The following is a 26,190-nucleotide window of genomic DNA, read 5'->3' as shown; positions in this document are numbered from 1 at the left end:
GCGGGTCAACAGCTTTAAATTCCTCTGTGTTCATATCACTGAGGACCTCACATGGTCTGTTGACACTGAAGCAGTGGTGAAGAAGGCTCATCAGTGCCTCTTCTTCCTCAGGTGAATGAGGAAGTTTGGAATGACAATCCTCAGATCATTCAACACATGTACTCCGGAGAGCATTATAACTGGCTACATCACTGCCTGGTACAGAAATTGCTCCGCCCTCAACCTCAAAGCTGTGCAGAGGGTGGTGCAAACTGCCCAACATGACATTGGAGGTGAGCTTCCCTCCCTCCAGGACATCCACACCTGGCAGTGTATGAGGAAAGCTTGGAGGATCATCAGAGACTCTAGCCACCCGAGACATGGACTGCTCTTGCTGCTACCTTCAGGCAGACGGTATTGCAGCATCAGTCCCGCACCAGCAGGCTGTGAGACAGCTTCTATCTGCACGCCATCAGACTGTTGAACTCAAACTAATAACCTCACCACTGCATAACCCCACCCCATCTTCCCGTGCATTGCACTTTATAAGTTATCAGTTACACAGTACTGTAGGCATTGTAGACTGCACTATCATCACTACTCTGTGTTCCTTGGCACTCTATTTGCACTACTGTATACTGCATTTCTCATCCTGCACATGATCACCCTATCACGGTTGTTATTACGTATTGTTTTATGCATACTATATATCTCATTATTCTATATATTCAGCATATTTGATATATTCATATTTAAAAATGAGTCCTTGTGCACTGTACATTGTATATTATCCATACATTAGTACTATGTCTAAGTGTATATTGTGTATGTAAATATTGTTCATACTGTACATGCATCTATTGTGTATTTTGTGGTCTGATATTTATCCACACTGCATAGTTGGTGAACATCCACTCAAGATTTTCACACCTGTACACTCGTGGATATGGTGTTGTGACAATAAAGGGATTTGATTTGATTTGATTTTTGTGTCATTTCCAGCACATCTCAAATTCTCTATTGTGTTTAATAGAATTGTGTGCTGGAAATGATGCTGATGGAAATTATAGTTTTTAACTTTTTCAAATAAAATGACCGACTCCTTTGTCTTGCTAAGACTAATTACATAGATAACATTTTATTATCCTAAGTACAAAAGGATACTAAATCCTTTTTTGTGTAATCTTGCTAAATTAAACCTTAACTGTAAATGACAGACACTAAAAAGTGATATTTCCCATGATTTTTTAGTTTTTAGTTTTGTCTCATATTTCATCTCAAGCATGCTCTTCACTGACACTTTTGTCCACTTGGTTATCAAGTTCACTAACTTTTGAAGAAACTATTGTTTTATGTGGTGGAAATGACATCACAACTGTCGTAATTATTGAAAAATGTATAGGAATTATTTTCACGAGATAAATATTCAAATAGTTTGTTTATTTCACTCTTTGTTTAGATGATCATAGTTTTAAACATGTAATAATTAGTATTTTCATAGTTTATTATTGAAAGTCTGGGTCTGGGACAAGACTAAAGAAAGCCAAATCTATACATAAAAGACATTTGAAAAGTAGCAAAAATAAATAATGTTTCCAATTCAGTTTTAATGTTTCATATAACAGAAGGTGAAATCTGTTCATTTGAATCAAAATCAACCTCTGGGACATGAAATTACCCATAATTAAAGAAACACTCCATTACTTAATTAAGACTATATGCACAGCTGAATGAAAACAACACACATCAAGTGTCATGACAAGATAAAGTGACTCTGATGCAGCACTTCATTTACACAGAACCTAAAACCTTCACTTAAAAAATACAAATGTAAAGGAATAGTTCACCCAATAATTAAAAGGGTCATTATTTACTCAAAAAAAGAAGACTAATAAAGCCCCATAAAATAGTCCATATGGTTCGAGTGCTATATTAGAAGTCTTCTGAAGTTATGCCACAGCTTTTCCAGAGAAACAGCCACAAATTTAAGTCATTATCCACTGATAATCTTCCCCTCCACAAAGCTTGCATCTAATTCATGTTCATGTCCAGTATTAAAAAATGATGTAAAAATTCTATTAAAAACATTGTACTTTTGAATTTCACAGAAAAATTACAGCATACAGGTTTATAATGACACGAGGGTGAGAAAAGAATGACAGAATGTTCATATTTCCTTTAACACTTTTATTTCCTTTAGGAAATGCAAATCTAGGTAAATTATGTAATTGATGCAATGGATTTTCATTGTAAGACTGAATCGATGAATCGATGCATTTTTGCATATGTCTGTTTCAGTGTGTGTGTGTGTGTGTGTGTGTGTGTGTGTGTGTGTGAGAGTGAGGTTCTTGACAGGGATCATTTGAGAGGAGAAAATTAAAGGGCTGACAGATCGTCCATCACAAAGATGAAATTCAATGAAAAGATAAAAATGTCAATGTTTCCTCCCTCCGCTCCCTCGCGCTCTACTCCTCCTCTTTCACTATCTCTCCATTTCTCCTTCTCGGCAGCGAGCGAGATGAGTTGCGAGTCTAATGCATCTGCGGCAGAGAACACTGCGCTGAGAATTAATGCATGTGTGTACATTTTTTGTGCTTTAAAATGTTTGCAGGAAGTGAAGTGTAAAAGTGGCACTATGCATCATTTTGTAAATGTGAGTCAGGAGATCTGAATATATTTGAATTTGTGTTAATGGAAGTTAATGTGTGTGTGTGTGTGTGTGTGTGTGTGTGTGTGTGTGCATCTGGCATTGTGACTGATCCGATGGGTCATCTGTGCCAAGATCATCATGATGTCCACTAGGTCTGTGTATTGTCGTGGTGATTTTTGAGGGTATGCTCAGATCTGTGAGACTTGTGCATTAGGTCAAGCTCAGTAAGTCTGTCAAATTAAAACTTGAAATTCGAATATTTGTTGAATTTTGGGAGAGAGAGAAAAAAAAAAGCATATTCAAATGCTAAAACTGTGCCAGACGATGACTTCAGACCGATTGCATTCTTAAGCTAAAAAAGGCTAGATGCAACGCAACAAATACAGTTTAACAGAACGCGGGTGTATTGAGACATGTTTTCAAAGGTTAAAGTTCTTTTTAACTTAACACAGCATCTAAAAAAACAGAGCTATCCCGCACAAAATGCAGAATAAACTATGAAACATGGCAAAATGGTCCAAAACATTCATCTACTGTATGTTTACATAGAAAAACAATTGGAAAACTGTGTGGATGGACTCAAAAGCATCCTTTGCCATTCTGTTTTACTTGGTATGTTTGAACAGCCCCTGAGTTTAGAGTCTGAGCCGCTTCACCACTGTGTTTAGCCAAATACATCTACTATCTGGGAATATTACTGCCGTACTCACGAGTCTGGGGTAGTACTGTGGCACCAGTGAAACACCGTGTAACATAGAACTGTCTACTGAAGCGTTGTTTTACTTTTTACATTACTTAACATTTGAGAGTATAATCTGGCTGTATCTATATGAAATGGAAGGCACTTTTTAACAGTCAGGAATGTTCTTTGCAATAATATATCACGGTGTTGTTTGGCTAACATGTGTTTGTTGCGCCCTCTTGTGGACTAAGGAAACAATGTCAATTTAAAAATCTGGTGACTTTAAAATTTGAATTTAATTCAAATTTTGGTAATATTTAAGGTAAAAAACTCAACCCTGTGGACAGTCCTAAAGCTCAGAATCACTGACACAAAACCGCTCTGAGTCTCAAAAAACTTGCTAAAACATGTCAAAGCCATATCTCACAGAAAAATGAGAGACACTGGCACTCTGCTAACCGTTCCAATTTATTGACATATGATAATACCATCACCGGATATTAAAATACATTTACAAAGGAACAACAAAAATGTTTCCTCTGTAAATGTATTTGATGGTATACTCCACCCACTTGTGTTTCCTCATATAAAAAAGTGTATGTAGCTTAGGAGGGAAAAGAAGATTAGTTTGCTTGACCTGACGAAGATCTATTTTGGGACAAAATGTTGTCAGTAAATGGGAGTGGTTATCAGTGTGCCAGCATCTCTAATTTTTTAATGAACATTAACTTGTAGCTGTGCACCTGCATTTTTTCTTGATGTGTGTAAACTACTTCTAAACAACAGGTCATATTTCACCCCAAATACAAAAGGCTTTTGCATTGTGACATTACTTAAAAAAATATATATATATATTACTGTAATTCAAAAATCTCATTCTCATTTCTGAGAGAGAAAAAATCTAATTTTCATTGCTGTTAAAGTATAATAAAAAAAATAAAATAAAAAAAATCACATTTTCATAATGGAAAAAACAGATTGTTTTTACTGTACTGTCAAAACTATCTCATTCTCATTAACGGACAGCCAAAAATATCTAATTTTCATTGCTGTAATGGAAAAAAGCACCTTCTCTTTACTGTAATGCCAAAACGATCTTATTCTCATTGCCATAATGCAAAAAAAATAAAATAAATAAATAAATAAAAAAACGTGTTCTCTTTACTGTAAAGTGAAAACTCATTTCATTCTCATAACCGCAAGGCCACCCACACTGTTTGTGTCTCTCTCATGTCCAATGGATGGCGAGTGTGTGTTCGGTGTTTGTCTCTGAACAAACATGTGCTCACAACACTTTTCACAATGCTTACAACCTGCATGTGTGTGTGTGTGTGTGTCTATTCTGACACCTCTCTCAATTAACTTCTCAAGTCTGACAGCAGCTAACAGTGTGACGTGTGTTCACACAGCCAGAATGCTTACATTGACCACGTTTACATGCACTTCAGAAAACACTTTATTCCAGGTTTTTTTTAGAAAGCGGCATTCTGAAATGTCATGTAAACATGAATGCTGTTTTTCTTATGTCGTTTAAAGAGCACATATTATGGTTTTTCAAATATTACCTTTCATGTAGTGTGTTCTATAGCTGTTTGTGAATGTAAAAAAGTCTGCAAAGTTTCAAAAATCAAAGTGCACGACAAATGGAGTTATTGACTCCCAAAAGAAAGAACCGATTCTGAACATCTGAAACGAGTCGTTAGTAATTCCAGACTTACTTCCTGTACTAATCTACATAATTTGGTAACAAAAAACCTGCCTCTGGTCTTCACTGGCCGCTCGTGAACAGCTTTGACCCGCCTTCAAACACTACACTAAGCGGTAGACCAATCACAACAGACTGGGACATCTGACCAATCAGAGCAGAGTAGGCTCTCTGAAAGGAGGAGTTTAGAATGAATCCTTTAGAACGGATCATTGAACGAGTCGTTTTTTACACTGGGAAAAAAAAGGTAATGCTGCAATTTAAATGAGCAAATTAAAGTGTTTTTTGACCATGGATGCATGTAAATCTATTGTATGAGACCTTTAAAACAAAATTAGGCACGTTTAAAAACAATAATAGGTGTTCTTTAAGGGATTAAGAGAAAGCAGTTTAACACAACTAGGATTCTCCTGTAGAAAGCGGTTTAATAAAGCCATGTAAACACATAAGTGGTGTTCTGACAGGTTTTTGGTTTCACGTAAGAGGGAATCCCCACTATTGCAGCGCAATTCAGCTGCAGGTCACAGTAGAAAGTTACGAAAACAGCAACAACTCTGGAATATCTGGAAATAAATCAAAGCAACGGGGAATAATATAGTGAAGTCTTCCTCAGATACCATGTTTGTTATTTACACCGCTTATACAGATCATGTAAACAGGAACGCTGCTTCATGTAAACGTCAGTGAGTGTGTGAATCCTCATGTCTTTGTTTGTATGTGGTGTTATTGAAGCATAGCTCACATTCTTTGGACATTCCCACTTCCAGACACTTCTGCAGGCGGCAGTACTGACAGCGGTTGCGTGTCACTTTATTGATGATGCAGTTCTTCTCTCTGTGGCACGTGTAAACCATGTTCTTCTGAATACTTCTCCTGAAGAAACCCTAAACACACATCAAACACACAATTAGGACCATAAATGAAAGAAAAGGCAGGTTAATAGAGTGTGCTTGCTGAAGGTTAATCTCTTAATGCTTTCAATATTCATAAGCCTCTTTAAGATCTATTGATTCCTGACCACTGTGAAAATAAGGGGAATATAAGGGGGTGTGAAGAGGAGGAATAAAACAACGGACTGTGAGGCTCGAGTCTGCTGAAAGAAGACTATGAAATTATTTTAAAAAACATGCTAATACCTCTGTACTCTTTGTTAGTGTGTGTAGCACAATCCTTGTCACAGCAAACAATGCTTTTCTTGTGTTGGGATTTAATAATCTTTCCTTGCCTCAGGACACAACAACACAACAATCTCTTGGAGATGATGTATATTATTGAGCTGTAAGAACTGAAAGCCTTGGGTTTCTCTAAAGAGAACAATGTTCAATGGTTTGTTGCACACTTGCTATTTCTATGAGTCCGTTTGGGAAAAGCTAAATTGAAATGTAGCTTTTACACTCAACAAACTAACTACTCATAATTTAAAGTTTTCATATGGCAAAGTAGTAGTTAAAACAGTGATTAGCTACAGTCAGTAAATTAAAGCAGTAGTTAGTTACACAACAAGTTACTAACAGAAAAGTACACTGACTAACAAAACTAACAAACAAACAAAAGAATTACACGAAAGTCTGACACTTTACAAAAATGTTCTATTCGCTAACATATGGGCCCTGTGAAATCATTATTCTGTTTTATTTTTTCCTAAATGCTGTGTTTTAAAGTTGAATTAAAAGAGCATCACAGTATTAGTGAAAGCATTGATGTAAACTTTTATTCAGCATTCTTGTTGTGAGATATTGCTTAATATAATGTAATTATTATAGATATCTTATTATTATTACTACTACTACTACTACTACTACTACTACTACACTGAATATTACATTTTGCTATATAGTATTGATACATTTTGTCACAATTTCTTACATTTCATGCGTTTATTTTGAGATTTTATTTTGAAGTGAAGCCCTTTCAGTTTCTGTGTGTTTTTGATGACAGCTTCACACCTCCGGATAAGCAGTTCGCTATATGACTTAATGAGCTTATAAAATCACAAAACAGTGTGATTTAATTACATAAATACAGTATATAGTCTACATATAATTATTAACATTAAAAGTATAATGTGTCTGATCCTCTTGGAAGTGTACTGGAACTCTCGGAAACAACACGCTGGCTTCCAGTGTGATTATGCTGAATATTAGTAAATGCATTAAAGGTGCTGTAAGTGTTTTCTTCATGGAAAGGTATCCATAAAATGTCTCTACTCCCTGAAAGATATTAATGAAATAAGTGTTGTGAGATATCTCACCGGTCTCTGTGACAGCTCTAAACTCTGTAAACAGCAAACAAAAATGTGTCCACAGTCAAAGACACTTTTGACCTGTCAATCATTTTGCATGTTCTCATAGTATTGTAGTTGCAGTGAATTATTGAGGCATGATGCGTTTTTATGCCATGTTGCTCATAACAGTTGTCAGTTGAGGGCGCTATTGTTGTTTTTAATATCCGTTTCTGCTCTCAATAAAGCTCATATTTTGGTGTCTTTGGAGTGCTGCGTTTTGGAAAAAGGGGTGTGGCTAATCCAATGGCACAGTCTTGTGGAAGTAGAACGGCTGAAATCATTTCCAGCACCTTTAAGTATCGTGAACTAACAGTACAACGATGTTTTACAACATTTATTAATCTTAGTTAATGTTAATTTATCAAAATACTTTTGTTCATTGTTTTAGTTCAGAATACATTAACTAATGCTAATGCATACAACTTTTAATGTTAATGTAGAAATTAACAAGTATTGTTCATTGTCAGTTCATGTTAACTGAAATTAACTCATTTTAATGAATACAACCTTATTGTAAAGTGTTACTGATAAAAGCTGAAAGGTTAATATGTTATAAATTATGGGACTAAAATCTCAATAAAGGTGAAAGAATCAAATTTAAACATACAATTGTACAAAAAATAAAACCAACCCTATGTATAACACTAAACCAAAACAGTGATTAACTATACTATTTAGTTACACTTTTATTTAGTTACAAAAAAGACAACATAAAATGCTGTGCTAATGTGAACACAATTAAGTGACAATTCCAGTTCCATTCAAATGATTCTGAACAAACCAAAAATGAATTTTTGGGACGTCAAGGAGAGTGTGTTTGATCATTGTGCAAGGTTTGCTCTTGTGTGAATAAAACAAAAAAACAGTGTTTTGTCATGCTGCACTGCTACTTTTTGGAGAGAAAAAAAGTTTGTTATTGGAAAGTTTCTAAGAACAGCTGAGCAACTATCACGCTAGTGAAAATGTAGTTAAGTGAGTAGTGTTTTGGTTAGTTACTCCCCAACACTGGTCAACCACATGCTGTCTGTGTCTCACCTTGCAGCCTTCGCAGGCGCTGACACCATAGTGGTACCCTGAAGACTTGTCCTGACACACGAAACAGGGCTTATAGACACGAGGAGGAGGGGGTGGCGAGGGAGGGCTGGGGACGATCTCCTCTGAACTCGTACTCTGAGTCTCGATCGCTGTGAAAGATAGAGAGAGTTTTAATGATGTAAAACTCATCTTTTCATACATTCAAAAATAAATGAAAGGGTTTCTTGTAACTGGCAGCAGATGTTACAAATAAAACACAGAAGAATTGCCAACACATTTTGAATTTTGGGGGAGTTTTGCCTTAAGACCCCTTAATTTCCGATTCTGTTCAAATACATTGTTAAGTATGGTTGACAATGAAAGTATTTCTATAGAAGTTTGAAAAGGAAAAATGTTTTTTTTTTTTTCTCTTGGATACTTCTATTTGTCATTGACCCTTGAACATTTAACAGAAAAATGTAGTCATTAGCATATTTCCCATTCATCAAACGTTTTTGAATAAAGACTCTAACCAGCTCTAACTAACCAGCCCTGAGCTGAATCACAACATTACAAACTTTAAAAGGGTACAAGACTGTTTACTTAACATTCTTAATGAAGAAATGAACTACAATCCCATAATGCATTGTGTAATTGAATAGCCACAGTTTTCCTGACTAACCACTGGACGGTGCCATGATGATTCTATTCTTTATATATGATTCTTTATAATGGTCTGCACTACGCAGTCAAGACCGGTCAAGGCCCTATGACAGACAGAAATCATGGAATCTAATAAAAACTGATTTAAAGGATTAGTTCACCCCAAAAAATGAGAATTCAGTCATTGTTTACTCACCCCTGTGTTGTTATAACTCTATATGACTTTCTTTCTTTTTCTAAACACAAAGGGAGAAATTGTGAAAAAATGTTGTGCTCAGTGATGTCATACAATGGCAGTTTATGGTGACCACCTCTTCAAGCTTCAAAAGAATACAAAAGTATAATTCAGAAGTCTAATAAATTACTCCATGAGACTCATGATTGTTATGAAAGCATACGATAAGATTTGATGAGAAACAAACTGAAATCTAATGTATTATTTAGTGAAAATGTTCACTGACCATTGATCTCCTGTGTGTGTTCATGATACGGCACGAGAGCAACAGTTCACGCAGACCCCTCACGACATTGGGGCGTTCAAGAGAAAACTAGTTATGTTTATCTAAAAACAGTGATAGTGACAACAGAACACAACACAGCTGCACACAAAACAGAGAACAGAATTACTAAACATGTGTGAAGAGTTTATAGTGAAGAATTGATGCATTTCTATGCCCAGCCTTATTTTTTTGAAAGTTTTTGGACCTGTGCCAGTTCACAGTGGATGGAGTTACCACGCGATGCCGAAAATAGAAAACAAGAGATCGATAGAATGTGCCATCGCTTGTCATGGCTGGTTAGGATAAAAACTCTGATTAACATAGAAAATATACCTTTTATCACGTGTCGTTTGCCGTCAGGTTAGGACACGGTGTGACTGTGGATGCCAGTAGCTCCTCTATGTTTCTGTTTGATTTCAGAGTACTCCGTTCAAAAAATAATGCTGAGCATAGAAATGCATCAATTCTTGGACTACAAACTCTTCAGACATGTTTAGTAAATTCTGTCCTCTGTTTTGTGTGCAGCTGTGTTGTGTTCTGTTGTCACTATTGCTGTGGAGGACCTGTTTTTAGATAAACAAAATGAATGCCGCGAGGGGGTTGTAAACAATGACAGAATTTAAATTTTTATTTATTTTATTTTTAATTATTATTTATTTTAATGGTCAGCATTTGACTGATACTAAACATACAGTACTGATGTTTTTTAAGCTATTTGTTGTATTTTTATTTATTCTTTATTTTCTCAGTGTTCATTTCTAGAATTTGTTGACAATGTATAATAATAATGTCAAATATTCTTTGATAAAATATTTAAGAAAGCCTTCTGAGTATCTTTGCATAGTCGTATCGGTGCAAAATCGGTGAACAATCCACATAGAAAAGGTCTGTTTTCATTCCAGCTCAAAAATTAACTATATCGGCCACCATATCAGTAATCTGTGAATTTTCTCTCTAAAATCGGTATCGGTCTCAAAAATCCCATATCGGTCGGTCTCTAATATTAATATATCTTTAATACTTCTGCAGTTATAGACACTCCAACTTTGGAAAAACACACAAATGTTTTTTTTACTCACTTCATTGGCAAAAAGGTGTGCTTAAATCAACTGATTTCAGTAACAGATCTACCTTTCTCTGTGTAAAAATATAATCATGATGCTGACACCTTTCTAAGGTTATTTTGTTACCTGTAGTAAATATTTTGCCAACTTGTAGGAGTACACTAGCATTTAGATGAACCCAAAACTACTGAAATGTTATAATATAATAATAGTATGAAAAAATGTATGTGACGTAGATCTGTCATCTGAGCTGATATACATGAGAACCAAATGTCCCCACAAGGATAGTAAAACCCAAGAAAACCTACATTGTGGGGCCCAGCCAGCGGTCTCCATGAGGGAAATGGCTTATTAAACATACTAAACAGTGTTTTTTGTTTTGTTTTGTTTTTTTTTATGTAAAAATGCAGAACGTTTTCTGTGAGGGTTAGGTTTAGGGGTAGGGTTAGGGGATAGAAATTATCATTACATCTGTATAAAATCCATAAAATACATGGAAGTCTATAGAGAGTCCCCACAATGATATAAAAACAATTGTGTGTGTGTGTGTGTGTGTGTGAGCACATGTTTATACTACATTGTGGGGACCAAATGTCCCTACAAGGATAGTAAAACCTGAGATCACCCACATTGTGGGGCCCAGCCAGTGGTCCCCAAGAGGGAAATGGCTTATTAAACATACTAAACGATGTTTTTTTGAAAATGTAAAAATGCAAAAAGGTTTCTATGAGGATTAGGTTTAGGGGTAGGGTTAGGGGATAGAAATTATCGTTAGATCTGTATAAAATCCAAAAAATGCATGGAAGTCTATGGAGAGTCCCCACAATGATATAAAAACATAGTATGTGAGTGTGTGAGTGTGTGTGTATGTTTGTATGTGTGTGTGTATGTGAGTGTGTGTTTGTATCTGTATGTGAGTGTGTGTATGTTTGTATGTGTGTGTGTGTTTGTATGTGTATGTGTGTGTGTGAGAGAGAGAGTGTGTGTGTGTGGTGTGAGTGTGTATGTTTGTATGTGAGTGTGTGTGTGAGTGTATGTGTGTGGGCAGGTTTAGGTGGTTTATGAGGAATTTTTTTAGGTTATAAACTGGTAATTATAATTATAATAATTATATTTATTTATCACACATTATACATTTGCACATATACAGTGAAATTCTTTTTTTCACATATCCCAGCTAAGCTGGGGTCAGAGTGCAGGGTCAGCCATGATACGGCGCCCCTGGAGCAGATAGGGTCAAGGGCCTTGCTCAAGGGCCCAACAGTGGCATCTTGGCAGTGCTGGGGCTTGAACCCCCGACCTTCTGATCAGTAACCCAGAGCCTTAACTGCTGAGCCACCACTGCCCCTAAAAAGTGTATTATGCAATAAATGTGGTTTATGAGGACATTTCTAGTGTCTCCATAATTCAAATCACTTAAAAAACATACTAAACGATGTTGTATTGAAAATGTGGTTAGGTTTAGGGGTAGGGTTAGGGTTAGGGGATAGAATCTATAGTTTGTACAGTATAAAAATCATTATGTCTATGGAGAGTCCTCATAATGATAGCTGCACCAACACGTGTGTGTGTGTGTGTGTGTGTGTATGTATGTTTGTGTGTCTGTGTGTGTGTGTGTGTGTGTGTGTGTGTGTGTGTCAAATCAAATCAAATCACTTTTATTGTCTCACAGCCATATACACAAGTGCAATGGTGTGTGAAATTCTTGGGTGCAGTTCCGAGCAACATAGCAGTTGTTAAAGTGATGAGACATATACCAATTTACAATAACATCAAATTAACACAACACAATTTAAACATCTGTTATACACATAATTACACAACATAATAATAATATACAATGTACAGTATACAATACACACAATATAGAATACACATTATACAATAAAAAAGTATATATAGTATATATAAAATATACAGTAGGTTGTATTGTACTGTATTGACATTTAGGCTGTTGGCTAATAGTAAGTTGCCAGTGTGTTGTTATGAGAGAATATAATTTATGACAGTCTGGTGTGAGATAATAAGAGCAATAAAGTGCAGTGCTGATGTATTTGATCATGAGAGATCAAGAGTTCAAAAGTCTGATTGCTTGGGGGAAGAAGCTATCATGGAGTCAGCTGGTGCGGGTCCTGATACTGCGATACCGCCTACCTGATGGTAGCAGTGAGAACAGCCCATGGCTCGGGTGGCTGGAGTCTCTGATGATCCTCCAAGCTTTTTTCACACACCGCCTGGTATATATGTCCTGGAGGGAGGGAAGCTCACCTCCGACGATGTGTCTGGCAGTTCGCACCACCCTTTGCAGTGCTTTGCGGTTGTGGGCGGTGCTATTGCCATACCAGGCGGAGAGGCAGCCAGTCAGGATGCTCTCTTTGACAGTGCTGGTGTAGAACCGTGTAAGGATGTGGTGGTTCATTCCAAACTTCCTCAGCAGTCTCAGGAAGAAGAGGTGCTGATGAGCCTTCTTCACAACGACTTCAGTGTGGATGGACCATGTGAGTTCCTCAGTGATGTGGACACCCAGGAACTTGAAGCTGCTGACTCTCTCCACTGGTGCTCCATTGATGGTGATGGGACTGTGTTCTCTGTCTTTTCTTCTGAAGTCCACCACAAGCTCCTTTGTCTTACTGATGTTGAGGGAGAGGTTGTGCTCCTGACACCAGTGTGTCAGAGTGTGCACCTCCTCTCTGTAGGCTGTTTCATCATTGTCAGTGATCAGACCTACCACCGTCGTATCATCAGCAAACTTAATGATGGCATTGGAGCTATGTGTTGCCACACAGTCATGTGTGTACAGGGAATACAAGAGTGGGCTGAGAACACAGCCCTGTGGGGCTCCAGTGTTGAGGGTCAGTGAGGAGGAGATGTTGCTGCCTATTCTAACCACCTGGCATCTGCTTGACAGGAAGTCCAGGATCCAGCTGCACAGCGAGCTGTTTAAGCCCAGAGCCCGGAGTTTCTCATCAAGCTTGGAGGGCACTATGCTGTTGAATGCTGAGCTGTAGTCTACAAACAACATTCTCACATAAGTGTTCCTTTTTTTCCAGGTGGGAGAGAGCACTGTGTATTGTAGATGCAATGGCATCATCAGTGGAGCGGTTGTTGCGGTAAGCAAACTGCAATGGGTCCAGTGATGGAGGCAGCACAGAGCAGATGTAATCTCTGATTAGTCTCTCAAAGCATTTGCTGATGATGGGGGTCAGAGCAACAGGACGCCAGTCATTTAAGCAAGTGATTTTTGATTGCTTTGGTACAGGCACAATGGTGGACATTTTAAAGCATGTGGGGACTACAGACAAAGAGAGGGAAAGGTTGAAAATGTCCGTAAAAACACCAGCCAATTGGTTTTTGCACGCTCTGATGACGCGGCCCGGAATGCCGTCTGGACCCGCGGCTTTGCGGATATTCACCCGTCGGAAGGATCGGGTTACATCCACTACAGAAATGGAGAGTGAACTAACCTCTGTAGCTTCGGCCGCGAGAGCTCTCTCCACAAGGGCAGCATTATTTCCCTCGAAACGAGCATAAAAAGTATTTAGCTCATCCGGGAGAGAGGCAGCAGTGTTCACGGCGGAGTTTTTATTCCCTTTGAAGTCTGTGATGATATTAATTCCCTGCCACATGCTTCTAGAGTTGGTGGTGTTAAACTGTCCTTCAATCTTGTTCCTGTACTGGCGTTTTGCTGCTCTGATAGTTTTGCAGAGGGCATAACTGGCTTGTTTATGCTCCTCTGCATTCCCGGAATTAAAAGCGGAGGTCCGTGCATTAAGTGCCGCAAGAACATCACTATTAATCCATGGCTTCTGTTGGGGTAGATCCGTATTGTTTTGGATGGAACAACATCCTCTATGCACTATGAAACACGTAACGCTATCAGCGAACACCTTGATGTTGTCATCAGAGGCGGACCGGAACATCTCCCAGTCCGCGTGATCAAAACAGTCTTGTAGCGTAGAGTCTGATTGGTCTGACCAGCACTGGATCGTTCTGAGGGTGGGTGCTTCCTGTTTCGGTTTCTGCCTATAAGCGGGCAGAAGCAGAATGGAAGAGTGGTCCGATTTGCCAAATGGTGGGCGGGGGAGGGATTTGTAGCTGTCCCGGAAGGGAGAGTAGCAATGGTCCAAAACCCGGTCCCCTCGTGTGTTGAAACTAATGTGTTGGTGGAATTTTGGTGCGATTGATATGTGTGTGTGTGTGTGTGAGAGAGAGAGAGAGTGTGTTTATGTATGTGTGTGTGTGTGTGTGTGTGTGTGTGTGTGTGTGTGTGTGTGTGTGTGTGTGAGAGAGAGAGAGAGAGAGAGAGGTGTAGTGGAGGGCAGCTGAACTTGCGAACATGAGTTAAATTTAGAAGTCTTATTTACACACCACTGCAGACGGTCCCGCTGGGCACATCACATACACACACACATCTTTAACAGCATCCACACACACTCTGTCAGCGCACATGTTCCCGCCTGCCTCTCACCAGACAGGAAGTGCTCAGACACAGGAACAGACTGATGGAGTGAAGGGCTGATTCAGACACAGACAGAGAGAGAACAAGAAAATGACAGCAGGAAGGAATTCATGAGAATGGAGGAGAAATCAAACAACTGAAATTTGACAGCCAAGATAATCACACACAAACACATCAATGGGCAAAACATCTGGCATACAAAGAAATAAAAGTATGAATATACATACTTCACTTCCCTACTACATAGTATGCCAGTGGATTAGGGCATCTGGAACCTCAGTATTTATGAAAAACTAAGTGAGAAATACCCAGATGACTTACTACATTCGGAAAAATTCAGAAGTGTGCATCCACTGGACACTGTACTATCCCATAATGCCACAGCAGCTGAGATGACATCATAATAGAAACACTAGATTTTAAACAAAGTCAGATAGCTCTTCTAAAATGTAAGTGATATATATCAAGAAAGTTGTTCCTAGTGTTTAAATGATGTTTGTTTAGCAAAGCCATATTATATTATTTTCACGGTTGTTGTCATTACGTCATATATTCGTGTCAGGGGTCAATACCCACGCCCCCGGATTAAGTATGTTCAGAATCTGTTCATACTACTCTCATGCATACCTAAAGAACATACTGTCCTTCATCAAATACAGTACATACTGTGACAGTATGCGATTTCAGACAAATCATATGTCTGGAACGGAATACTAGTGTACTGCTTAGTGCTCACTTTATACTGCATACTTCTTATTTAATAGAATGTAAAACAGTGAGCAGTAATTTTAACTTCCTCAGCAAGACTCTCTTCAAACAATGTGATTTTGTTTAGCTTAAGTCTACAAAAGTCTCTAAAATACAAGAACAGATGGTAACCAGTGCATATTATGGCAATATACTGTATAGTGTGTTAGCATTACACATTATCTACTGTATATACTGTAGATTACTTTAAATCATCATCGAGTGGTTAAAACAGCATTTTTTGCTGATCTTAAATGAAATCTCCTCATAGAATGAGGAATGAAGTCATTGATAACATATTTTAATGTCACATTAGTTAATGTTTTACATGTAGTCTTGTACGCTGCTCCTCTAAACGGCGGAGTCTGAACATTCACAAACAATATAACGTTGCTCAGATGTTTCAACCTCCTTTCTAGCTTTAAGTGAAGAATGAAGAAGAACTGGTGTGGTGGAAATGACATCACAACTGTCGTAATTATTGAAAAATGTATAGGAATTATTTTCACGAGATAAATATTCAAATAGTTTGTTTATTTCACTCTTTGTTTAGATGATCATAGTTTTAAACATGTAATAATTAGTATTTTCATAGTTTATTATTGAAAGTCTGGGTCTGGGACAAGACTAAAGAAAGCCAAATCTATACATAAAAGACATTTGAAAAGTAGCAAAAATAAATAATGTTTCCAATTCAGTTTTAATGTGACCTTCATGTAATATAAAGATAAAAGTTGAAATCTGTTAGTTTTATTTAAAATGAACCCCTGAAACATGAAAGTGCCTGGAGCTGAAGAAACACAGACATAAATATTCTTAGCATTTAATTAATACAAAAAAGTACCAGTAAAAATAATTTAATACAATTAAAAAATGACTAATTTGCCCAATATGTGTTTTGTTTATTAGAGTATCACATCATTAGCTTAGCAACATGCAAAAATTAAGTCAACTCGTTAGTTTCACGTGAGGAGGTATCTGAGTGCCTTAAAATGAAACTAGGGCTGGGCGATATGTCTTAATAATTATATCTTGATATTTTTCAGCAAACTGACGATATTCAATATATCAAATCAAATCAAATCCCTTTATTATCACACAACCTTATGCACAAGTGCAATAGTGTGTGAACTTCTTGGGTGCAGTTCCGATCAACATAGCAGTCGTGACAGTGATGAGACATATACCAATTTACAATAACATCAAATTAACACAGCACAATTTAAAGTCTAATATACACATAATTACACAACATAATAATAATATACAATGTACAGAGGTTGTATTGTGTTGTATTGATAACACAATACATTCAACACAATACATTATATCTCTCAATAATTATGTATTTGCTCTAAAACGGCTTGTGTTTTTTGTTGTTGTTTTTTTGTTTTGATTTTATCAGAGGAACCATCATTTCATCCAAACAGCTATTGTAGCCAAGTAGATTAAATAATTCATTTTTCATTAAATAAACATGGGAGAATGCAATTCAATAATTTTCATTGATATGCACTTTATATTTATATTTCATAAGCAATGATACATAGTAGCTTAATAAAAAACATTATTTACCTTCAAATGTTTTTACTGCGCAAAGCTACTTCACTGACTTATTTTTGAAACCCCAGTTGAACATTGCATAATACTAAATTATTACTGTGGGACACGTCAGGTTGATTGTGAAATTAGTCTACTGATGCGCTCTTTATGAACTTAATGGCCAAATTAAAGCATATTAAAATCATCGCGATATTCAAGATATTGGTCAATTTTACATCGTCAGCAAAATTATCTCGATAATATCGTTAAAATTCGATATATCACCCAGCTCCAAATGAAACCCAAACCCGTACCCAAAACCACATGACCCGACCCCACCAGTACTGTCACATGACCTGAAATGACATCACTCTCTTTATAATATCTTCTCCAAGCAAGGATTGTAGCAACAGGCTATATTTTATGTAAGCATTGTAGACAACATTTGTAACAGTACAGTAACAGTAAACATACTAGGGCTGTCACTATCGATTATTTTGGTAAATGAGTAATACTGACGATTAATCGAGTAATCAGAAAAATTATTACATCACTCAAATTGGATAAAGATGTCGAGGTAAAGTTGTGTTTGGCTAAAATGCGTTCATTAGCTCAAGTTTTGATGTACTCTACGATTGAATAACAACAACAAACAATTGTGCGAACAATATCTAAAGCCAGCAGACACCCAAAGCAGATCTGTAATATAAATATATATATAATTCAAGCTGACAGAGATTGGCTACTCCAGGTGTGCCCAACTTTATTCTTTTTTTTTAATGCAAGATCTACTAAGTTCATCACGATCTACCCATTTCAGTTTAGAATTCAAATATAGGAAAACAATGTCTGCCCACCAATATTGTTTATTGAGGATGAGTTATATTCATGGAGATATAAAAGCAATTTTACCGTGAGTGTCCAGCGAATCTGTGAAAACTGGATGTCATCTTTTCCAGTGCTATTTCATTTCTCAAGTGATGTGATGGTTTTTCAAATCTAAAGTGAACCCTGTCACACAGCTGACACCTCTTGTCTTAAGTGTTTGGACCCTTGTCAGTGGACTGGGTCACTTCTGCCTTATTTTCAATTTGTTGATTCGGCAGTTTTGTAATCGAGGAATTTTTTGAATTGAGTAATCAAATTAAATCGAGTAATCGTGACAGCCCTTAAACATCCACAGTTTTGATTGAGCCCCTCAGTAAAACAGAGCAGAAAGGAAGAAACAAGTGCTGAAACGTTGCTTGATGCAGAACAATCTGGAATAATCTGAAACAATGTAATGATCACATGAAGTCCTTTGCAGCCTGAACTTGTTCAGAGCATTCAATGTTTCTGACACCTGTGTTAAAAACAAGCAACAAATGAAACTGAATGCAGGTGTCTCGACATATGTTTTTGTGACCTGAAGTTCTTTTAAACTTGATACGGTGTCTACAAATGTGCCGCTCCTGCGCAAAATGCAAAAGAACAGTCAAAGACGTCCATTCAGCATGTGTTCACATAGAAAAACAATGGAAAAACAGTGTAGATGTGCACAAAAACACGTTTGGTGTGAACAGCCCCTAACACATCCGTTCACACGTGTCTGTGAAAGAGAGCACATGCGCTAAACTAGCTACGTAGGCCTATTATTTATTAATAATCAATTTATTATTCAGTAATTACAAACCTGAACCTAAACTCCAAAATCATACACAAAAAGCAGCAGTTTCAGACCTCTAGCAGAGCTGTGGTCTTTATAAAGCATTTCAAATGAGTCACTTCTGAGGTTCCATGTCAGTTAGGATTAGGGCCGAGTATCACTAGCCACCTCACACCTCACATATGATACATACATGTCACGATTCATCACGATATCATGCTTCAATTCTGATTCACAAGCTTTCAATTCAAATTCATTTGGGGATATTTCAGTTATAATGTCCATTTTGCTTACAGTACAGTATAAAGAAAACTCTCTTTCAGTTAATGTTGTTATTAATTAAACAGGGGACCATCTAACTTGGAAATTTATGGAAATATACAATTGACAAAATTTCTTTGATAATTAGTTTTTTCAATTTTTTTTTTAAATATACAAGAACCACATATTCCATCAATAAACATGATGTTATAAAATTGCATATATTATATTACACACATATACACACACATATGCAGTATATATATATATATATATATTGTTAAATACTTGTTTACAAGCATTATTTGTACTATTTACAAGTATTAACGTTGATATGTAAAACAAATGTTAAGTGTTAGGTTACTTTTAAGAATGTAAATCTTCAAACAGTACTGTCTCTTTAAGACCAGCGGCAGAGACTTTGACAGAAGTGTTTGTATTGGTCGAATGCTGTTAAAGCATCTGTGCTATGTGTGATTAGAATGAAATGTTTTTGACCAAAAACTGACTGTAAAGAACAGAAAGGATATTAAAGAGACATTATTCAATGACAAATGGATTGTGTGAATCTCGTCTTTGAACACACATTACACGTAACGAGTCAAATCTATGGACCATATATATGGTCATGTCCGAGTCCAAATCATCGTTGCTCCGTCCACTGTCGCTTTTTCTTATGTCCTTCTTATGGTCCCTGTACTCCCTTAAGTGTTTTTCAATTTGTTTATGATTTGGTCAATTGTCCGATTGAAGGTGGCGTGCATCATTTCGTGCTGTATCTTCATAGAGAATTTCTTTCCTTTGCAATCTCTTTAGTTTATCTCGGACATTCGTAAATATCATATCACAAGTAGAGCACTCGTTTCTGAACGCTTTTGATGTCTGATTATTTTGTGGGTTTTTATTGTTGTTATAGAGCGAAGAAGTACTCCTTACTGCAGACGGTAGCTACTGTTGTTGCTGTTTGGGAAAACTTTACCATGGTGATGAAACATTATCCCACCCTCCATCCCCTGACGTTCCTGCGTAGAGACCAGCAGCCTTTTCTGCGTTGGAAACATGCGGAACAGTTCGAGAATTCGGCCAGGAACCCACACCTGACCATGTCAGTGGAAAAGGGCTATGAGGAACACTGCTAACAGTTTCCACTTATTAACACCACCGGCTTCTTCTTTATTGAACTGTTGGACATGATCTGAATACAAAAATAGTTTAATAGAAATATAGATACATGGATCTAAAGTATCCATATAATATGGTGAGAGAAAGTATCACAATATATCGATATTTGATTGTATCGACACAGCTCTAGTTAGGATGCTGCCTCAGAAGGAAACTGCCTATGTAGGCAGTGAGGCAGCTCACTAGGTTCTGGAACACAGCCTGTCTCTCTGTACGTCTGTCTGTCTGTCTCTCTGTAGGTTCAAGATGAGGTTGCGTTCCTGATGTTCTGATAACCAACAAACAGTGTAACTCTGTCACAACTCTCCTCAAGTGTAACTCCTCATCCCTGACAGACAGTATGTCTCTCTTTCTGTGTGGAATCACTCTGGCTTTATTCATCTGTGGGTTCAGGTCTGGGTCTGGGCTTATTTAGCTCTCATTACGAGCAGTCCGAGAGAGCTGGGAGTGGACAGGAGGGGGTATTAATTAGATTTGGGTTGGTTAAGCCCGGCTTAAGTGTGTTAGCGGGACAGAGACAGGCCCTATAGAAGAGCAGTCACACACACACACACACACACACACACACACACACACACACACACACACACATTTATATCACTATTAGATTATACACTGCCTTGCAGTGACAGAGATAGAGAGAGAGAGAGACAGAAAGAGTGTGTGTGTGTATGTGTGTGTGTGTGTGTGTGTGTGTATGTGTGTTGTTTGTGTGTGTGTGTGTGTGTGTGTCTGTGGGCAGGTTTAAGTGGTTTACGAGGACTTTTTTTTAGGTTATAAACTGGTAATTACAAGGGTATTATGCTATAAATGTGGTTTATGAGGACATTTCTAGTGTCCCCATAATTCAAATCAATTCAAATCATACTAAACGATGTTGTATTGAAAATGTAAAAATGCAGAAAGTTTTTTGTGAGGGTTAGGTTTAGGGGTAGGGTTAGGGGATAGAATCTATAGTTCATACAGTATAAAAATCATTATGTCTATGGAGAGTCCTCATAATGATAGCTGCACCAACATGTGTGTGTGTGTGTGTGTGTGTGTGTGTGTGTGTGTGTGTGTGTGAGAGAGAGAGAGTGAGTGTGTGTGTGAGTGAGTGAGTGTGAGTGTGTGTGTGTGTGTGTGTGTGTGTGTGTGTGTGTGTGTGTGTGTGTGTGTGTGTGAGGGTTAGGTTTAGGGGTAGGGTTAGGGGATAGAATCTATAGTTTGTACAGTATAAAAGTCATTATGTCTATGGAGAGTCCTCATAATGATAGATAAACCAACATGTGTGTGTGTGTGTGTGTGTGTGTGTGTGTGTGTGTGTGTGTGTGTGTGTGTGTGTGAGAGAGAGAGAGTGAGTGTGTGTGTGAGTGAGTGAGTGTGAGTGTGTGTGTGTGTGTGAGAGAGAGTGAGTGTGTGTGTGTGTGTGTGTGTGTGTGTGAGAGTGAGTGTGTGTGTGTGTGTGAGAGTGAGTGTGAGTGTGTGTGAGAGTGAGTGAGTGTGAGTGTGTGTGTGTGTGTGTGTGTGTGTGTGAGAGAGTGAGTGTGTGTGTGTGTGTGTGAGAGTGAGTGTGAGTGTGTGTGTGAGTGAGTGAGTGTGAGTGTGTGTGTGTGTGTGTGTGTGAGAGAGTGAGTGTGTGTGTGTGTGTGTGTGAGAGTGAGAGTGAGTGTGAGTGTGTGTGTGTGTGTGTATGTGTGTGTGTGTGTGTGAGAGAGTGAGTGTGAGTGTGAGTGTGTGTGAGAGTGAGTGTGAGTGTGTGTGAGAGTGAGTGTGAGTGTGTGTGTGTGTGTGTGAGAGAGAGAGTGAGTGTGAGTGTGTGAGAGTGAGTGTGTGTGTGTGAGTGTGTGTGTGTGTGTGAGAGAGTGAGTGTGTGTGAGTGTGTGTGTGAGTGTGTGAGAGAGTGAGAGTGAGTGTGAGTGTGTGTGTGAGAGAGAGTGTGAGTGTGAGTGTATGAGAGTGAGTGAGTGTGAGTGTGTGTGAGAGTGAGTGTGTGTGTGTGTGTGAGTGAGTGTGAGTGTGTGTGTGAGTGTGTGTGTGTGAGTGTGTGTGTGTGTGTGTGTGTGAGAGTGAGTGTGAGTGTGTGTGAGAGTGAGTGTGAGTGTGTGAGAGAGAGTGAGTGTGAGTGTGTGTGTGTGAGAGTGAGTGTGTGTGTGTGTGTGTGTGTGTGTGTGAGAGTGAGTGTGAGTGTGTGTGTGTTTGTTTGTGTGTGTGAGTGTGTGTGAGAGTGAGTGTGTGTTTTTTTGTGTGTGTGAGTGTGTGTGAGAGTGAGTGCGAGTGTGTGTGTGAGTGTGTAGACCAAAGGCATTTCTTTACGAGATCAAAGACAAATATCATCTGAGGCAAACAGATCCAAACTTTACTGTCAACAAGCATATGTCCACTTGACAATCTAAAGCTAATTAACTACCATCATGAATATCAACAATCTAAACATCACATGTAGAGAGTCGTCAGTCAAAATAGAAAACATGTTACTGGGTAGAAAATGTAGCTAACATGTCATCAGTCAACTAAATATTCACAGATTAAGATAATTTAAGCAAGTCTCACAGACATCATTGTGCAGTTATAACTTTGAGGGGAAATGTGGCTTAATTTGTGCTGGGAAATATATCAAATATTCACTTTATAATTATTGTGGTCAACATAAGCAACATCATGAATATCGTGTACTCTGTAAAAACCAGTTTCTCTGTGTTATTGAAATAAACGTATTTGTCTCTTTGGATTTAACAAAACTTTACGTGTAGAGAACGGCACCTGCAGTTGTCTCCTGTGGATATATTGAGTGTGTAAAAATGTGCAGATCATTAGCGTTTGTCTGCCGCTGGCCCGCAGATGTGTTGAAAGAGTTGTGAAGAATGAGAGCTGCTCTCTGAAGGGGATTTATTTGGACCCGTACAACGGCATAAGTAACTGCTTAATTACCATAAACGATGTATCATTGGTGAAATGTATTAGCTAGTTTCCCGAAACTATAGTACCTATGTCGCACTTCTGCTGTTCGAACCACATTGTTTGAACACTATAGTACTGTCACACTATATTATACGCACATGGACACTCTTCTTAAACGACAAGCTGTGTTCTCCAGGAACTAGGTGTTTTAAACTGCTTTCTCCTAATCCCTTAAATGGCATTAGAAAAACAGCATTTGTGTTTACATGATATTTCAGAACACCCCAGAAACACCACAATAAGCTGTTTCTTAAGTGCATGTAAACTTGTCTTAAGTCTTGACAGATGTAGAATGAAAGATACAGAAGCCTCAGAGAAGTCAAATGATGTTGACATTGCAAACTAACAAGAAACCATGTTTCGAACTATAGGCGGAGAGCTGTAGATACAACCACACAACTTTACGATGCTGTTTGCGAACACTTGTTGGAACTACGGTTTTGGGAAACACCAAAATGTTGGAACTTGTGACCGTAGTTGGCTATCGATGTTTTTGGGATCAGCCAGTATATAGTCATTTTAACATTATTGGCATAAGACAATAACAGAAGTAGGCTATATCAGTTTGGAAATCTGCCAACAGCCTCATCAATAATAATATGCACTTCATGAATTTTGAGAAAATATTGTGTAAAATCAGTGTTCATTTAAATGCATTAAATTGTATTACATACAGTACATCAACATTATACTGTCCATCAGTCAGCCTGTGTCAACCCATTACGGTCGGCCACTCATGTAAAACCACAAAAAAAGGATTCCCTTTAGTAAAAAAAACCAACTTATAAAGACACACATCTCTGACAGGAACTGTGCTGTTCCAGTTTCACAATCTGCTGCCATCTCCTGATTTTGATGTCATTATAAAGGAAAGTAGGCCAATAATGTTGCCAAAGAAAAAGCACTCAAACCCGTTAGTGCCTTTAATTATTTCCCATGAATTCTCTCAACCAAACAGAGATGAGTCTGTTTGTGGAGCATTGCTGACATCTGGGGCTCTATATGGTGATGTATGGATTTGATGGTGTGCTATAAGGGCCGTGGGCATCAGTTATTGCTCGAGTGGACAGCTTTAACATGAATAGTGCAGTAGAAACAGCCAGTGTCATTGTTTAAACATTGTCAAGTGTTTTTGTTTTGTCTGGACATAGACTGAAATATAATGCTACATTTCATTATTGTTGCCAAAGGAACACAATGAAACTATGAGTACAATGCAAAAAACAACACCCTTTTTTGGACTGACCTCAGAAAATATCATGGTACAGTGATGGTATCAGATGACATTGACAGCACGATGACTGATTAGCATATTCATATAGCATGGTATTTACATGATATTTGAATGAATACCATAACAATACAATGACTAAGAGAGTAACAAATTCATAAAATGTCATTCAGGCACCTGTTCTAAAGTATTTATTCTTCTGTACAACATATTGTATCTCATGAAAACTTGTCCAGGTAACATTTCATCCCAACAATCTAATGAAAGAACTAAGAAATGATATTCTGTATCAAGAAAATTAGGCCTTTTTTTTATTTTTTTTTTATTTTTTTTGTAACAATTTTTTTGAATTGAAGCTAAAAAGAAAAAATAGAAGTAGTAAAAATTAGTTTAAAATGTTCCATATTTTAATATTAATACAAGAAATTGTTCACAAAGGAAATCACAAATTTTACTGATGTTTCAAGTTCAACGTGAATGAATGACTTTTTAACAAATGAACCTGAACAAACATGACAATTACATCGTTAACCACAATTATTTAGTCAGGCAAAATGTTGTTATGGTGTTAGTCGTAGACGACCTTTCACTGAAGGCAGCTGGCAAACACACACTCTCTCTCTCTTTTTCCATCTCTCTCTTGTTCCCTCTAAATAATTAAAGCAGGAGAAGACTGACCCCATTCACTCTCCATGTTGTTCCTGTCTGAACTACATTTCCCATCATGCACCTGTCTTCAGACTAGAATGACTGAACACATGCGGACTGTTACAGAGATCACAGGTGTGTGTGTGTGTGTGTGAGTGTATGTGTGAGTGCGAAAGTGTGTGTGTGTGTGTGTGTGTTTGTATTTGAGTGAGTGTGTGTGTGTGTTTGTGTACGTGTGTGTGAGTGTGTGTTTGTGTGTGTGTGTGAAAGTGTGTGTAAGTGAGTGAGTGTGTGTGAGTGTTTGTGTGTTTTTGTGTGTGTGTGTGTGTGTTTGTGTTTGTGTGTGTGTGTGAGTGTGAAAGTGTGTGTGAGTGAGTGTGTGTGTGTGTGTTTGTGTGTTTTTGTGTGTGTTTGTGTGAGTGTGTGTGTTTGTGTGTGTGTGTGAGTGTGTTCGTGTGTGTGTGTGTGTGTTTGTGTGTGTTCGTGTATGTGTGTGAGTGAGTGTGTGTGTGTGTGTGTTTGTGTGAGTGTGTGTGTGTGTGTTTGTGTGTTTTTGTGTGTGTTTGTGTGAGTGTGTGTGTTTGTGTGTGTGTGTGAGTGTGTTCGTGTGTGTGTGTGTGTGTTTGTGTGTGTTCGTGTATGTGTGTGAGTGAGTGTGTGTGTGTGTGTGTTTGTGTGAGTGTGTGTGTGTGCGTTTTTGTGTGTGTGTGTGTGTGAATGAGTGAGTGTGTGTGTTTGTGTGTGTGTGTGTGTTTGTGTGTGTGTTTGTAAGTGTGTGAATGAGTGAGTGTGTGTGTTTGTGTGTGAATGAGTGAGTGTGTGTGTTTGTGTGTGTGTGTAAATGTGTGTGTGTGTGTTTGTGTATGTGTGAAAGTGTGTGTGTGTGTGAGTGTGTGAATGAGTGAGTGAGTGTGTGTGTGTGTGTGTGAAAGTGTGTGTGAGTGTGTGTGTGTGTGTGTTTGTGTATGTGTGAGTGTGTGTGTTTGTGTGTGTG

At 37.9% G+C, this 26,190-nt stretch overlaps 1 protein-coding gene across 4 annotated transcripts in view; it reads right to left on the bottom strand.

Annotated features, from left to right (window-relative positions):
- LOC127423478 (retinoic acid receptor alpha-A) overlaps window positions 1–26,190 on the bottom strand; it is a 425,939-nt gene that overhangs the window by 19,350 nt on the left and 380,399 nt on the right. For all 4 annotated transcript variants that reach the window (XM_051667805.1, XM_051667804.1, XM_051667807.1 and 1 more), the window contains 2 exons: window positions 8,336–8,484; window positions 5,759–5,900 (listed from right to left, as the gene is read on the bottom strand). In XM_051667805.1, coding sequence (XP_051523765.1) covers window positions 5,759–5,900; window positions 8,336–8,484 — 291 coding nt within the window. The remainder of the gene's footprint in view (window positions 1–5,758; window positions 5,901–8,335; window positions 8,485–26,190) is intronic.

This window comes from Myxocyprinus asiaticus, chromosome 32, assembly GCF_019703515.2.
Source record: "Myxocyprinus asiaticus isolate MX2 ecotype Aquarium Trade chromosome 32, UBuf_Myxa_2, whole genome shotgun sequence".
Classification (NCBI taxonomy): Eukaryota; Metazoa; Chordata; class Actinopteri; order Cypriniformes; family Catostomidae; genus Myxocyprinus; species Myxocyprinus asiaticus.
The sequence above is the reverse complement of the archived record's forward strand: the minus strand, read 5'-3'. Positions and strand labels throughout refer to the sequence as shown.